The sequence below is a fragment of the Chamaea fasciata genome, unplaced genomic scaffold (assembly GCF_029207755.1).
Source record: "Chamaea fasciata isolate MVZ Bird 193981 ecotype frontalis unplaced genomic scaffold, bChaFas1.0.hap1 SCAF_4, whole genome shotgun sequence".
NCBI classification, from domain to species: Eukaryota; Metazoa; Chordata; class Aves; order Passeriformes; family Sylviidae; genus Chamaea; species Chamaea fasciata.
Window position 1 is genome coordinate 64,631,037 of NW_027094089.1, and position 17,419 is coordinate 64,648,455.

The 17,419-nt window shown below is 37.5% G+C and overlaps 1 protein-coding gene across 2 annotated transcripts in view; it reads right to left on the reverse strand.

Annotated features, from left to right (window-relative positions):
* CAMK4 (calcium/calmodulin dependent protein kinase IV) overlaps window positions 1–17,419 on the reverse strand; it is a 158,337-nt gene that overhangs the window by 44,628 nt on the left and 96,290 nt on the right. For both annotated transcript variants that reach the window (XM_066181829.1, XM_066181830.1), the window contains one exon: window positions 5,809–5,881. In XM_066181829.1, the coding sequence (XP_066037926.1) occupies window positions 5,809–5,881 (73 nt within the window). The remainder of the gene's footprint in view (window positions 1–5,808; window positions 5,882–17,419) is intronic.

A 17,419-nucleotide genomic window follows, 5' to 3' on the forward strand; every position in this document is an offset into this window, starting at 1 on the left:
AAAGGAGATGGCTAGGCCATAACCAAACAATGCCTCAAGAATCAGTGAATCAGGCAGACAGACCCAGCCTACGGATGGGGTCAGCACCTTCTTCACCACACAATATTTTCAACAATCCATCTTATAAATGAAGGTGCAGGAAAATTGCCCATCTCCCTGAGATGAATTGGGAAAAAGGTCAAATCCTTGAGTCTCCTGTCAGTTCTTAGACAGCAATTTCCCTGCAAATATCTGTCTCTTAAACTAAGTACTAACTACTGACTCAAACACAGCATCATTTAGCATTGTATTTATGGTGTGCTGAGAGTTAAAACAAGTGCTAATTAGTCACTTTCATTGTTACTTCCAAATATTTTCCAAAATTAACACTGTAGTGATGTGTTTCCAAAACAAGAGAAGGACAGCTTACTTAGATGAAAGCACAACATCAAACGGTAACAACTAGGCAAATATGATTCTGACTTCTTGCTGCACTGGATATTAACTGTAATACAGTAAATCTCCTCGCTTCATTTCCTCTATTAGTGATAATACCAAATATCATTTCCTCATTGCTGATGGCAGCAGTGCTGGGCTCTTTTGACTGTAACTCTTCTTCAATATGTGTGCTGCAAGAGGAGCCTTGTACTCAGCTGAAAACAGATCTCAAAAAATGTTTTTGAAAAAATAATTCTGAAGCAAGGTACTGATAAATCAGGTTAGTGTAATAATAAATCCCACTTTGTTACCCTCCCCACAATTTAAGTACATCTATAACAATTAAAAATAGTTTAAATCTGTCTACTAAAACCATGAAAAGTAAATGTAAGCTTGCAAAACTATGAACCCACTCATTAAGAATGCCTTCACACTTTAAGCAGATTATTCTGTGTATAGAACCATTACTGAACATGGCTTCAGAGACATTTGAAACACAAATGCATTTCTCTCCCAGGCAGGGGCAGCACTTAAATTGGTTTCTTACATAACTTGACAGTTTACCTACTTGCTTATTTGTTCTTAACAGCACTGTGACAGAACAGTCTCCCAGGGCGCTGATGAAGCCCCTGTTAAAATGTTGTCACCAAATAGAAGTAAAGGCCAAGACAATTTCCCAGTTTCAACGGAGTCATCTCTGTACATGATGTGTTAAACCACTGCTCTCCAAGACAGTTCACCTTCCAGCCTCACAAACAAATCTTAAAGAAAGAAACATTTATGCCTAGACTAGATCAAATAGAAATTACTTTTTATTTAATAAAAACCCAACAACAAGGCCGCAGGATGGATAGATGTTGTTATTTCTTACTACAAGTTATTAAATAGTATGCCATGCCTATGGCAATGCTCCCAGTTCAGGTAAGAATGAATGTAATTGACCTGCAAAACACATCCTGATATCAATCCAACCATCAGTCCTTGCCTGCCTTCACTGTATTAGGAGATACAATGCAAGCAAACAATAGATTCTCTCCTTATTTCATTCCTCCTCTATGTCTGACTCTCTGCCTTGATATACAGGGTTTATTGTGCATGTGAGGCATGTTGTATTATGAAAGTTCATTTTAGAAATATTGCTAGAACCTCTTTATTCTGCAGTCCAATATAACCACTACCGAAACAGTATTTACATTGTTTCAAGAGGCTACAAGCCTGTAAAAAGGGTAAGGTGAAAGTGGACCACACTCTCAGGGAATACAGTACAACATCATAATCCTTAGCAAATTCCTTGTCTTAGAGTATCAAGCATTGGTCTTTAGCAACAACCACATAGTTAAAGACACACTGAATCTGGCCTAAACCTGCAAGCTTCTGAAATTCCACTTTCAATCAAACATACAGAAAACTTGACAGAAGGATTTTACATTTCCCCTTCTTTCCCCATCAGAAAAGCAGCGCTTGGTGGATACTCTTAGGTCAGAACAGCTGTTTCTTAACTTCCTCCTTTTGGATAAAAACACCTACACCAGGAACAGACTCAGAAAGCCACTCTCTACTGCCAGAGGGAGGATGGAAAACACTCATCATCAGCGGATTCATCAGTGAATTGGAAGAAATCTGAAGGTACTAATGCCTCTTCTATTGAAACGAACATCCTTTGTAAAATCTTCTAAAGAGAAGAAGTCAATGTTCTTCAATATCTTCACACAAGCATAGGATTTTTCTTCCTACATAGAGTATTCCCAAATTTTGCTACTATTTTAGACAAGTCATTATCCTGTGTTGTAATACCTAGGAATCGCTGCCATTCTCTCCTGTGAATTTTGACATCATTTTCTACAGAACTGAGCTCCAGGTTTCTTCCCAATTCTTATCCTTTTTGATGGTGTGCCTTTTTAGGCTTTGCTAAGTACATATTGATAATATAACACATTTGCCTTGTTCAAAATTTCAGAAACCTGTGATAATTACACCTCGATTAATTTCACCTTGTAGGTGGTAGCTAAAACTAAAATACATTAGTTTCTATCTCCAGCGAGAACTAACTCAATGACTGTATCAAAAAGAAAGGAAACCTCTGCATAATTTTTTCTCTCTTATACACTTTTCTTTGAATGTCAACCCCCCAAAATATCTAAATCAATTCTCTTGATTCTCATCCTGTCTTTAGAAGTCTGATTAGCTCATTTGGCATAAGCTCTAATTGTCAGAGCTTATGAAAGCATTGCTTCTGAAGCAATGCTTCAGAGTTTGTAAATGTGCTTGCAAGCTGCATTTCATAGGTAGGTTCTTACCTACTAACACACAGTTCATTACTGGACAGATCAAAGTTCCGTGAAATTAATAGAAGCCTTTAATCTAGATTTTCTCTCTCAAACCTGCAAGTTGCTTAATTGCCCTCAAGTTTTGCCACCATACCTGACAGTTCAGCATGCTCCTTGTGATTTTATGACAAGGAATTGAACAGAAGTGCAGATCTATGATGAAGCTTGAAGTGAAAAAAAATTAAAATTAAAAAATAGAAACTGAGGGAGTCCCACATATAACTCAGGAAGATGTTCCTATCTATGCATGATAATGGGCAGTCTAAGCAAATAAATTATTGTAAAATTTGATGGGAAATTAATTTAGAGATTGGTGGATGAGTTCAAAATTACCTATAGTATGTATGCTAGTAACTACCCTAAATACAAAAAACCTAAACTATTACACTAATTTCCAGTTTTAATATACTGAAAAGACTAATTTAACCCCTAAGCAGAAAGTTATCCCTTTGACACTAATGCAGAACAGGTAATAAGGAACAACATTTATTTTTAGTGACAAATATAAGATTTCAAAAATAAATAATACACATTAAAAAAAGGGATGTAATTTTATAAAGTTTGACCAGCTAAAACATAGATATGTATTCTTCTCTTAAAGAAGTGTGCAATATTCCTTTTGTGACCAATCTTTCAAGGACTACTTGGATACCAAAACATCAATAACTCGTTCTGCAAGATACCAGCTGAAGATCTGGCCGCAGGATATCTGCATGCAGAAATTCATTCATTACAAAAAAATAAGAAAAACCGCTACTAGAATAAGTATGCAAGAAGACCACATTGTGTGCAATTCATTCCCTGAGAGGAGAAAAATTACAATAGTGCACCAAGAAAGTGACCAGCTGGGAACTCTAGATCAGATGTAAACAGCAGAAAGGAAAATCATGAAAAAAGGCAAAATGAATGTGGAGGTTTACAAAACAGTACAGGTTTTTTTATTTTCTCTGATCTTGGGATGACAGATGTCTGATGTATTTATGATGGTTTGTGACATGAAGATTCAGATTAATCTTCTGTGTGCTACTCTGGTTGCTTGATTAATTCTTGGTAAGCCAGTTAGAGCTGGACTTACAGGTATTTAGGTATTACAAAAAACAGGCAGACCTAGAAGCTTTATCAATTAGTCTGTTTTGTCCATTTGCTTTGACAATTTCAAAAGGAATTGAATAAAAAATGCTTACGTGTTTTTGAAATTCCACTCTACACTTCTCATTAAATTCTTTAGAAGTGTCTCATAAAACCTTTGCTATATGAAGACATAATATCTCCTCATGTTAATGATTCACTGCAAGGACAGATCCATGACTATAACAACAGCCCTGAACAGGGGCTTTGTAAAACATTTAGTTCAAGAGAGGTCAGCAAAAGGAAGGCTGGATGCTGCTTTTTCTAAGAGCAATTTATAAAAATCACATGGGTCAAAAAGCCTATGTGGTGCCAGAAGGGTATTCACTGGCATTGCCTATCGTACAAATAGTAAAAATACTTGGTTTCAAGAATGATCAATGGATATATTTCCTTTTATTTTGAAATCTTATTCTGCTGCTGCAGCAGCATTTTCCAGTTTCTAACAATAACTCCTCTCCTGATCACAAACACCATTCTGTCAAATTTACAGTCCCAATCTATCAGAGTACTTCAGCAGGACTACAAAGATCCCCAGTTGGGAACTGCCACTTCCACACCTTTTCCAGCTTTGGCCTAGATGTTCGGTGTCAGCTGTAAGAGCAGAAGTCAATACAGTTCATCCTAGTTAGGAATCTAGTATAACAAACCATAGAAATCCTAATTATTTCTTATATAAAAATCAGCTTTTCAGTTTTCATACATCACTGTTCTGTTGATTTCAGCCAAGCTATTACAGCTCATAGAAGCTGAAGATTTTTCTCTTGTTTCTGGCTTTAAAATAAAGAGCTTAAACACCCTCTGAAGTATGCTTCAGCAGAACTTAATCATAATTTTTTTTTTATAAAAGAATGTTAAATAATGTAGAGCCATCTTAACTGGGGCATTTCAACTGAAAGAAAAAATTAGTAATAAAATAATAATCTGAGCTAATTTTAAAAGTTTATATAAATGCACTATGATGTTCTGTAAAATACATAATTTAGATTTCTTTGGATGTGAGTGACACAGTAGACATCAGATCATTCAGAAGGGACCATGAAGTGGACAGGCATGATCTTGCAGTATATGCAGTTATTGTTGTAAACACCAGTTCTCACATCTAATTTAGTGTGAACAGGCTCACAATACCCAATAGGGACTTTTCACACTGAGGTACTCTGTTATCATCCCAGGTAAACATGCCAGATTGTCCTGTTCCTTCTGATGAACAGAATTACTGCTGTAACCAATAATCTCCTCCTTTCTAGATACCTTCCACAGGGGCCAGTCATCACCACCAGTCCTTTTCTGAGGACACCTCCTTCGACACTGAATCTCCATGGATGGCCTGTATAGAACCTGTCTCACCACTAACATCCTTCAAATGAGCCCTGCAGTCTGACCTCTCTCTTCCCTTGTCCAACATGTCCCCTCTCTTCTGTACTGGAAGTGAACAGAACTAACACATACACTGGACATTGGACAAATTAATTGCTTAAGTATTTCCCCAGCATCTGATTGCTAGGGAGAGTATCTGGTATGAAATCAGATGGAAGAGCTACAAGTGACTAAGCACAGAAAATGTACAGAAATACTGTATGTAGACACTAGAAGCCTTCGTCAAAAATCTGTACACCTTTCTATAAGTGATAGAATGTGAAATTGTATAAAAAATTTTAATGTTTGAAAAGGCAAAAAACATACAGAGGAAGAAGATATATTAGAAACTGCACAGCTACTGGCAACAATTATTATTCTGCTCTCTCTCAACGGTACTGTTATTCTGATTGAAGTGCAACTCTTTAAAGTGTCACTGATTACCTTAAAAATTATCAATATGGAATTAATTGTAGGAGGAAACTTGTGCACGCTGCCTCTTTCACACATGAGTATTTATTGAACCATTGTGGATGCCAAATCAGGTGCTGAGCATGACATGCCATATAGTACTCACAGAAACTGCCTCCAGGATTTGTTTGACAGCATCAGCAGCATCTCGTTCACTGTAGTACCCCTTTTCCACAATCCTACAGAAAAAAGCATCACAATTAAGCATTAAGGTGAATAAACAGTGAAGGCACACGCTTCTTTTCAAAAATGAGATAGCATGCAGTCAGATTTAAATATGACCAGGACAGTGGAGTGTCCCAAAGAGACTAGAAAACAACCAGTCTGCAATTTAAGTTACCTTTGATTTCCAGTTAAATGAAAGACAGGAGGTAAAATATCAACTGGGTAAGATGCTCATAATATGGGTACATATTCAGTTCAAAGTTTTTGAAACTATCTGACACTCAAAGAATCTGAATTACTGAAAGACAAAACGATTCAACATTTAGGAACTGATTTTTCACTTCTGTATTCAACTTAAGCCCCTTGTCCCCAGTTAGTTAGTTAGTTAGTTAGATAGTAAGATATAAAACTAAACCATTACGCTATGCACACACAGATCTGAATTATTTAAGAGAAAAGACTGGTGTAAAAGTTTACCAGTTTCAAATTGTCCCTCAAGTGTGATGGGCTGAACAACTGTTTTTTTCCCTTCATCAGTAGAAAACTATATGCAAAGAAACATAGGTTTTTTACAACAAAAGCTATTTTTTTCTTTCAGAAAAGTTACTTTTTCTTACAGAGTCAGGAAGACACAGATTTGCACAATGACATACAAGCAGTTAATAAAAGAATAATTAAGATATCGTAATACTCTAAGACACTGAACAGTCTTTTTACTAATGTTTTTAACTGATCATAGTATTTATGAACTACAATAATTCTCCCTCAGACAATGATCTTAAAGGTCAGATTTTTTGATCTGAAGTCTTGATATTTTTACTTTATTAATTTTTCAAAGGCTAAGAAAACACAGGCAGATGTTGTCTAGAAACAGAACCTGTAGTGCCTACAAAACATTTTATAAAATGATGTTCTGCAAGCAGACAAGCCATTTTTATAAAACAATATCCTAAAATCCCCATGAAGCAGTACAGGAACCTCTATTGTCTGAAGTCACTGGAAAGACCTTCTGCCACAAGGTCCATAAAAAGGCTCTGGTGGTGGCAGGAAGGCTATCTGCCTTTCTCCCCACTGCTCCTGTTTTGCAAGAACTTTTTTTTACTTCCTTTTACTGAAATAACAGATTCATGTTGAGTTACTATCAATGCAGCTCCTCATAGCTTCACAAAACTGACAGGAAAGGCGTGACTAAGGTATTTATGAAAGGTATTACTTTATACTCATTAGAGAATCAAGTGATTAGAAGTAAGAAACAATGCAAAGATAACACTTCACCAGAAACAGAGGCAATAAGCATGGCACTGTGGAAAGCAGTCTACACAGGGATATTCCCAATCAGCTGCAATTGCTTTACACTCATTGTGTTCACAGAGAACTGAGTCTATTCATGTGGCAGTAGGTAAATCCTCTCAAGCAGATCTGCTCTATTTCATCATTATTTCTTTGCTGCATAATTGTTGGGGATTATTTCTACAAGCTTGTTTGGTTTGGGTTCTTTGGGATTTTTGACAACTCTTTAGCTGTCGTGACACATGCACTGCTTTAACTCCTTTGCTTTTTTTGTGCCTTCAGCTCTTCTCCTGTTTTGGTCAGCTGTTTACACCATTAGGGAGAGCTTGACTGGAACTTATCACCCTAACGGGAAAACAAAACTTACTCACTGAGACGTTTGTTATGTTAGGCTTTTAGCCTTCAGTAGGGGAAAGAGGTGACAAAACCCTAAAAATTATGCAATAAAATGCTACATTTTGCTTGAAGGCTAGGTTACTCCTTAGACATTTCAGGCTGAATTATCCTCTTCTGTTGTATTACATTGTGAGACCTGAGCCCCAGGTTACTTTTTGAATTACTTAGTTATTCGTTCCCGAAAATACACTGGCTTTGCTTCCTTCTCCTTTTTAATTCAAATGAAGTATTTGGTTTCAGCCAGTACCTGTCTGTAGCATCCACCCTGCCCCATACACTGAGTCCACCAGGTGCAGGATAACCTTGTGCACCTGACCTCAGAAATACGTAAGGCAGATTCTAAGGCTTAAAGAGTATTTAGAATACTCTGATTTTCCAACATACCTCAGACTAAGATCAGAGAAATACGAAGTAATGAAGTTACAATTCAATTTATATTTCTCCCTTAATCCAAAAAATTTCTCATTTTTCAGGGTGGTAGCTCAGTCGTCGTTCTATCTTTCTGAAACACATAAAACAGGGGAAAAAAACCCCCAACCAAATCTTAAAGGCAGTCAATGGCTCTGTATTTTCCTCCACTCACCAAAATCAAAGAAAAGAAGAGCTTCCTGTAAATGTCCAGCCAAAGCTAATTACCTGACTTACCACTGGAAAAAAGGGAAAAATGAAGGAGACACTCAAGACTGCCCTCTTCATCTCAAGATGAGTCCACACTGACTTAGACAATATGTGCTGGTAAGGATAGCATGCTGCTCTCATTATTTTTATTAAACACATAGCAGAAGAAACACAGACCTTGTAGATGAAGCCTTGTAATTTACACTTTAAAATAAATATATAGATGTAATCAAGTGTGGGCCCATATTTCTGGAAAGCAATAAAAAACAACTGTAGAAATATTGTGCAATGCACTGAACCCATCTACTAATACTACATGTGACTAACATGCACTGCCCCACCAATAACAGATTATGTCATATAGAGTTAACTCTCCAGTTTTCCAGAAGTCTAGAATTCAGGCTTATTGAAAACTGAAAACTTAATTCTTAATCAATAATAATCTAGCAGATAGAAAACCTAATATTCTGTGATGGCAATAAATGAAAAGAGATGTATGCCTTTCTAAAGATAAACACTTATTTCTAAGGGTACTCTGCTTTAGAACTAAAATCTGGCTATTAGGCAGTAAGGAGGAGTATTGAAAGAAGATTATCCTATAGTTTAGGTCATATAGTAATGCTGGGGGATCATTTGCATATTTATTTTTTTGCATCCTCCCTGTGATAGTTCACACAAGACAAATGGTAGGTGTGCCAGCCAGACTCCTACCTGAGACCAAGGAGTCTTCTTTAAAGCATTTCAGATTCAGCCTGCAGGTTAACAATGACTCATTGCCCTTTTTTTCTATAATGGGGAGAAAACCTGCAGGAATATCTTTTTTCACTATTATTGAAGCAAACCCCAGCTATTTATATTTAGTTTACAAGATGATCTTTGACAAAAGCATGGGTGAAGGATGATTAAGCCTTTGCTGAGAGGACAGAAAGATAGCAGCAATAAGGAACTAATTAAATATTCTCTTTGATATGCAAATGAACGAGCAAGGTATGCCAAAAGAGTGCTCGAGAGAAAAACTGTGAGGAAGACAGCAGGGAATCCAGAACTGTTTGAAACCAGGAAAAAAGCTTGAAAAAAACACTTAATTTGGTGCTGCAAGCATTCAGGAAATTTAAGATGCAACTTCAAAATGAAGACATTCTAGACAGAGCAAAAATGCAATGCGATTTGTGTAGGATCCCTTTTTCATGGTTATGCATATACCTTTATTGAAATATCCTGATCCAATTGTTTACACTTTTATATGTCAAGACACACATTTAGCAGAATGTCTACTAGATGGACAGCAAGCCAGAGCTCTCCCAAAGCATCATCTGACTCAATCTTGTCTTTCCAACCATGTCATCATGTTTCAGACAAATCTGCCTCTTTCTATATAGAGGGGCAGGGAAATACTCCCCAGAGCCCCTACTCACCTCCCTCTCCCAGTCACAGTAGAGATGGAGATGCCCCATGGTACTGAGACACATCTCTGCCGGCCTGCAGGGCCCAGGCACCCTGTAGAAATCTGTGTTTTCATGCTCCCTCAACTGCTGCTGCTGCCCAGAGGTAGAAGAGCCTTGCCAGGTAATGGGGTTGTAATAGATTTAGCAGTGAGCAAAACCACCCCTAACATCACACTGCCCAGCAAACATGTGGACATGGCATAATATGTTTTTGGGGACACATGCTCTCCTACAGCTGATATTTTGGCACCATCACCAAACACATGTACGTGTTCAAATGTTTCCTAACTTTCGGTAATCCTTGCCCAGTTCCAACTGGCCTTTCCAGCATTCCTGTTCCTTGTGACTGGAAGTTTTCTTGCAGTATAAATTCTTTAGGTCTGCAGGTGGCTTTCAGTGCAGCCTCTGTACTGTGGAACTGCAGCTCTTGCTACTTTTTTAATAATATTTCCATGTTGCACATCTTCATCAAAGTCTACATTAGCAGATGCATAACTCTTACCAGCATTCACTTCACCCCTGCAGCCTCCAGTGTAATTTGGGAAGACCATGTAATGGATTTTACTTCTTTTGGGGCATTCTTCCTGGTATTATGCTTTAATTCACTGTATTTGTGTGAAGCCATGGAAAGAGTGGACCATCTCGGTAAAGGGAGGGAGGTGGTGGCCACACCTGCTCTGCAGAAACCTTATTACTGGTAGACGAAAAAAAAGAGTACAGTCCTGCTAAGCTAAACACACAGAACCTGAAAATCAATGAAGAAAGACATAGAGAATCCCAATGCATCATTTTAGAATCAATTCTCAGAGGAGTATTAAAATTCTATTGACATACAATTTCACACTTGACTAGAACACATTTCTGGGAATTAACAACAAGCGCATCAGGCAAGTGAAAATAATCAGTCTCCTACAAGAACAAACAAATGAACCTATCACCAGAGAAGGAAAGGACTAGGTTTGGGGTTTGATTTTTCAAAGAGTAACAAAACAGGGGCCCAGCTCTTTCCAAGTCCAGCAAGAGAAAGAGAGCTTGCACAGCTGCACTGGTAGAAAAAGAAATCAAAACCAGCCAGGAAGCTGCCTTGAGCAAGGAGAGGACTCATCGAATGCCAGAGGATGGTAGACTGGGCTAGTCACTGATAGCACACACCTCTTTGTGCAAGGTTGACAGTGCCTTAAATTCCTAGTCAGCATTTGCTGCTGCTGTTAGAGTGACAGCTCACAGCTAGGAGTGCAGAAGGGTGAGCACCCTTCTGCCCTCTACAGAACCACTCTGGGCCTCTCACTGTAGCAAGGACAAAAACTTTCAGTTGAGACCACTGACCCTGAGGCCAAAGTGTCTCTTTTATTTTTCATTGCTATTGAAATCAGTACAATGAATATTCCTTCATTTTTAAATTCAATGTGTACTCACAACTCCTGCTGATTAAGAAAATTTGAAATCTTACCACTTTAACAAACTTATTTTTCCTCCCCCACATTTTACATGCACTAGTTCTCCTTAGCTTTTCTTCCCTGCTTCCCTCCCACGTGGGTCACTCTACCCATCCTCCAGTCTTGCCTGAAATGTGAGCAGGTAACATCTGTTGCTTTCCTGCCTTAACTCATATTAGCAAATGTACTTAGCTTTGTGCTAATTAATCTAAACAGTTACTCTAAAATTTGCAATATTTAGCAATCATTTAATATTGCTGCTATAAATACTATTTCTCCACAATCTGGAGTTGGTACCACTTGAGTATTAACTGAATTTGGAAGTATATCATGTGGCTTGCAAAGTCCTGCTAAATCAACGTGGTCATCTAAAAATTATTATACTATATCAGTTCCCAATACTGTTTTGCTTTCTTTATGCACTGTCTGTATTTACTTTGCAGACCATCCTTTATCACTATTGTGACATTTAAAAAAGCCATCACTCTTTTTAGGGTCATTTTCATTCTGCCTCTAGCTGGCTTTTACCTGAAACCCTTTCACCACATCTTAGCAGTGGACTGCATCATGCTACTTCAAGTACTTCATGTACAGGTAAGACACTGCCTGAGATACATAAAAGTTCTGCTCCAATGTCAGTATGTGCTACCAATTTTAAAAACCGCTTGGTTCTAAATAATAAATGTTCATTTATCTTAAATGCTTTGGTTGTTGTAGAGATTTTTTCTGAAGCTACTCACTTAATTCTTATGCAAATTCTTGCATTCAATTAAAATTAAATTAGAAGATTTCTACAAGCTAAAGTGAGACTAGAAACTAGCAGAAACAGGAAAAGAAAATTACATTCCTCTATTCAATAGCAAAATGGTTTCCACAAGGGACACTTTCACAATGAATGATTCACAGATCTATTGCTCCTTGTCTGTATTGAGGTGATTGCAATTCCTGGTTGCTCTGATGCATTTGTTCAGTTAAAAAAAAAACTTTCCCACATAAATATGTATGCATTTTCCATACTACAGAATTGAAGGATAATAAATATTTTAAAAATTAGCTCTGATTCAGAGTCTCCCTTATTCCATATTCCAGAGCAGACTAGTTGTAACTGTCTCTAATGACTCAAACTGCCTGTCCGTGATCTGAAAAAAGATAATGGGAAATACTGACCTGGTTTGGATGGGACTCCCTGTGAAACAAACTAGGAGTTTTTCTTCAATACTGTGTTTAGAAATGAAATTCAGCACTGCAGTCATTCAGGAAATCCGTTTTCTCTCCACTGTTATTAAGCAAGACACACTCTCTGATAAATGTGGCATGCAGGAGAATTTAGAGAAAGATTACATATTTCTTATAGCTCATACTAGGATTTGTTTCCCCCTCTTTAAACTTCTGCTTCCAACTCAGCATTACTATAACAGCCACAGAATTAGAAAAGTTCACCTTTCAGGAGCTTGATCTCAGAAGATATTTTAAAAAATAATAGCCTTTGCTTCTAGAGGTTGTGAAGCTAAGGTGCTCAGGAACTAGCTGCAAGTTTGCCTCTCAGAAGTTTCTGTGTAACTGGCTATGTGAGGCAATGCAACAAATGGAATTACTAGGGCATGTCACAACTCCTGCCTGCTGAGAGGGGGCAAAGAGAAGAATCCCTGAAAGCTTGCAAAAGAGGCAGTAGCCTAGGAAGAGGAAAAGAGCAGCACTGAAAGCACACCAATGAAGCTGCCCTGATCACAACTGGTGAGGCTTTAATTGGATTTCTCTGGCTAGCTAAGAGGCCCACAATATGGCCAAGATGTGGGAATCTGGAGGAAGTTCAATAGAGAGTAACTGACAGGTAGAAAACATAATGGGAGACAAAAGATTGCAGGGGCAAAGAAAATAGACTCTTTCACAATCCTCTGCTGTGTGAGTGTTTGCTATAAAGTTTGCTTTAAAGAATAAAGTAATCACCTTCTCTCCACCTTCTGGTGGCAAAGCAAACAAATACTGGCTGAATTTTTAGAAAAAAAATTCCTAATATTGATATTAATATTCCTGAATTATATTAATTCAGGAATTAATTATATTACTATTCCTGAATACAATAATATTTCTGAATATTATTATCAGTCTGGAGAGTCCCCGGAACAGTTTACACATGAGACTCCAGAGGTATTTAAGAAACAAAAGTCAAACCATGGATGCCCAAGGATGGTGGGAAGACCCTACCTGAGTTCAGGCGACCCACCTGCCCACTCCACCCCTCCATGCCAAGCCAGTGCAGTTCTAGCTGCCATGACATTTTAAACACGTTGCCCTGGAGGTCACTCTGGCAAATCACCTACTTCCTAGCAAGAGTGAACAACTGACCATCTAATACTGGAAATGGGCACAGCTTGCATAACTCAGATTGTGCTTATATTCCTGTATGTCACAATTCCCAAGAGCATTCACATTATCATTATTCGTTCAGGATTATTTCAGGTTCACCTCCTCCAAACCTTCTTTTGTGGCCTTGGCCCCTCTTACAGTGCAAAGGTCTGTGACACATTCCTTACAACCATGACTAAAGGTTAACACTGAACTGAGAAATACATTACCAAAAACTATTTGCTTTTCAGGCTTTCATTAAAAAAAACGCCTTAATTATCATCAAGGAAAGGCATTTCAGTGTTCTGAATATTTAGGAAAACTGTACTTCTTCCTGAAACATTTTGACTTCACTTTGTAAAGTGAAGAGAAGTGACTCTTATCATAATGTACATAGCAAAAAAGCAATTAAATGCAAAATGCACAAAGCACATGTGTCCTAAGTGACTTATAATTTCAGGAGAGCTGTGAATTAGTGCACAGAAGACACATCATTAACACTTGGGTCAGTTACAGACTTTCTGTATGTACATATATATGTAGAGTACAGTTACATAGGCTGTAGGTATATACAACAGCCTATATAACCAAGATAGGTATATTACAACAGCTGTCAAAACCTCTCTGCATTTCAATAAAATAAGAAGCTAAATTTTGTTAATAATTAAGGAATTCATCTAAAGGTAAGTTTTAATCAACCTTCTAATTAATTTAACAGGATAATTTGTTTGTCTGCCATACAGACTATGTATATCTATATTACAATGCTGAGGCTGTGGTAGAAAACTGAGAATACATCTGTCAGAGAAGCTATAATCACAAGAACTGCTGTATTAAAAATATCTAATAAACGAAAGAGCTTCACAGGCACTGATGTGTACAACTTAGAAAAGGTTTTCCCAGTTTCCAGAGTGACAGAAAATTAGGCACTGACCACCTTGAAAAAAACCAACAAAACAACAAAAAACCCCCTAAAACAACCCCCCCAAACAAAACAAAAAAAAAGAAAAAAAAAACAACAAAAAACCCACAAAAAACTCCAAAAACAAACAAAAACAAAACAAAACAAAAACAAACAAAAAACCCCCACTCAAACGTGTAAAGGCACTATTACAACTCTTTATGCGAATAAAATACCAAATTACACTGGAAAAACTACAAATTAGCATTAATGCACATTTTTATTCTGAAATTACTCAGTTTTATCATTACTGAAGCTAAATTCAAGAGAAACCAAATGAGCTACTAAGATATCAAAGAGCACTTTTTTTAAAGCTGTGTCTTGACTTCCAATTTCAGAGAATAGGCATTGTTGGTGTAGTCAAGTCACCAACCTCTTTTTTTTTTGCCAGTCCTGAGTGTGGGATCTGTAACATGGTTTCATGAAGCATGGAGTCCAAAGGACTTCTCTGACCCCTGTTCAGAAGATAGGCAGATTGCCATGACATAATGAGACCAGGGCACTGAAGCAAACAGAAGGTGCTATTCTGACACTAGCTCATAAAAGACTCCCACTTTAGTGACTGATTAATTCCTTGACTATTTTTGACATCCTTTAGCAATTTTTAATTTCTGAAAGCACTGAAAAAAAGGTGTTCCTAAAGCCTGGGAAAGCTTCACTGTATTTTGTCCTTAAGAAGCAATCATTCCCACACCTCTTAAAAAGGCAAGTTCTTTAGAACAATTATTATTTTTGTTAATGTATACTATTTAAAAGAAGAGTTTGAACCTAGAATTCAGAGGAAATTACATGAAATTTGAAATGGAAGTGAGTCAAGAGACTATCAGGTTTAAGTGCTATTTTTAGACATTGTTTAGTGCACTTAATAATAAAATGAAAGAAGAAACAGAAGAGCCTGTGGTCAAGATGCCAAAGTAAAAACAAGAAGAATGTATGGATCGACATTTTTCTTTGAAGTGGAAAAAACAAAAACTGTTCTTAGCAATCTGCAGGTACTCTGACTAAAAATAAGTTAAAGTTGAATTTTTTGCTGAAATTCATATTTGAAAAATATATATACTGGTGATTCAGCTGAAAGACAGTAGATATTAATAAAATTTGAATTGAAAAAAACAACTTCAGCAAAAGGTAGCCCATAAAAGACAAGATATCAGATTGTGCTTTGGGGCTTATCATTGCCAGAACACTCAGAGCCTTATCAGAAGATTGTCCCTTGGGGGTCTGTCAAAACACTGCCAGTTTAAATGCACTTCAGCCATGTCTGTCTGTTTTAAACATGCAGGAATGAAAGAGGAGGGCCAGGCAAATGTCAGAAGTATGTCTCAGCACTAAGCTGGAGACACAGCACCCGTAAAGAACTTCAATACCAGTTAATTTAGACCTGCTGCATTTTTCTCTCTGTCCTGGTAAATCCCTCCACTGGTCTGCCACTCTCTTTGTCATTTTTGCCACAAGCTCTTTGTCACTTCTCACTTGCTGGGTTGCCAAAAATCATCATGTACATTGGCAATAAATATGCTAATTTACACAAACTTCTCCAGTTTTGAGTAGTTGTATTTATTGCATTTTCAGTGGTATGTAGGGTATGATCTACAATGTGATTTATAAAGTCTCAGAAACAGTTTTCTTTTTAAAAATACAGACAAAATCAATATGATTTGAGCTGTATTAACTCAGGCGTCGAACTGATACATTAATTTGAATTTATCTCCCTTTAGGTAACCCAACTGAAAAATTGTCATCATGAGAGTTCATTTTAGCAATAACATGGATGATTTGACAGTAATGTTAAATATGGTGAAGGAAGGAGGTAATTTTATTACCCAGAACTTTTAGTTAGAATGGCATGAAACTATCAGCACATCAACAATAGGATTCTAGAAGACTAATTGGATCTTGGGTACTTATAAAATCATCTTCATGATGAGAGGGATGTTTACACAGAAGAACTTACTCTTCTGCAGCTCAAATACTATTCAGAAGAAGAATGGACATCTGGGATGGAAAAAACTGGAGCAATAAAACAGTTGATATAAAAAGTAGCAGCATATTACAAGATTTAGGAGTAACAGCAATGAAGATGTTTGCAGCCAGGAGAGCAGGACTGTTTGTGTAACAGGCCCAGTTGTGTCATTTGGTGATAGCTGATTAGAAAAAGGGATAAGAGCAACTCCTCCAGAGTGCAAAAGTTGCTTAGCTGTCTGTGTATGGGTGGTGTTTACAAATAAGGCACATAAGGTACTGCAGACCCTGGAGGTGGTCCCAGGCCACACTGGGGTCCTGCTTGTCCACACAGCGTCTCACCTTGAGGACAGCCATGGGGTGGATCTCAAGACCTGGTCACAGCTCAACCTCCACATCTGACACAGCTCCTCTGCTCAGGAGGAGGTATTCCAGGGTCATTTTCTTTCTCCTGTGATGGGAATTATACAAGCACAGAAAAAGGTGTGCACAAGGTCTTTCTGTCAGTCAGGACATTTCCTTCACGCATGATAAAAAGATGTAACGACTGAAAAGATTAAGCATGAGAAGAGAATCTGCCCTAAGGCAGAAAGCCAAATTTATCCTCCCTAAAACTCAGAGGGCAGCCATTGTGAAGCACAATACAAGTGCTAATCCGTTAGCCCAGCTTAGAAAGGGGAGACAGCAAATGTTTAATTGGAGCCACTAGTGCAAAAGATCTTGGCTGAGTATTTCTGTTTAATTATTTTGTGTTTATTAATTATTTAGTTTATTTTAGTTGAAGAGTGAAGTAATACTCCTATTCATAGCCTAAGAGCTGAAAAAAATTTATTATGGTTTTTTGTTTCATTGCTTGTTGGGTCTTTTTTCCAAATCACAGAGGTCTGTATTGACAAAGTTTCCAGTTCTGTTGTACATGGAGCAAAGGAGGATGCAGACTTCAGATCTCCAAAGTATTGGTGCTCATCTATAGCATCACAAGGGGACCCCGCAACTCTACTGAGTGACTTTGCTGCTAGTCAGAATGCCAGACAGCTGGTCCTAGCTGTCCAAACTATTAAATCAAGCAGCCAATCTTTTTGAAAAGGTCAGTCTATG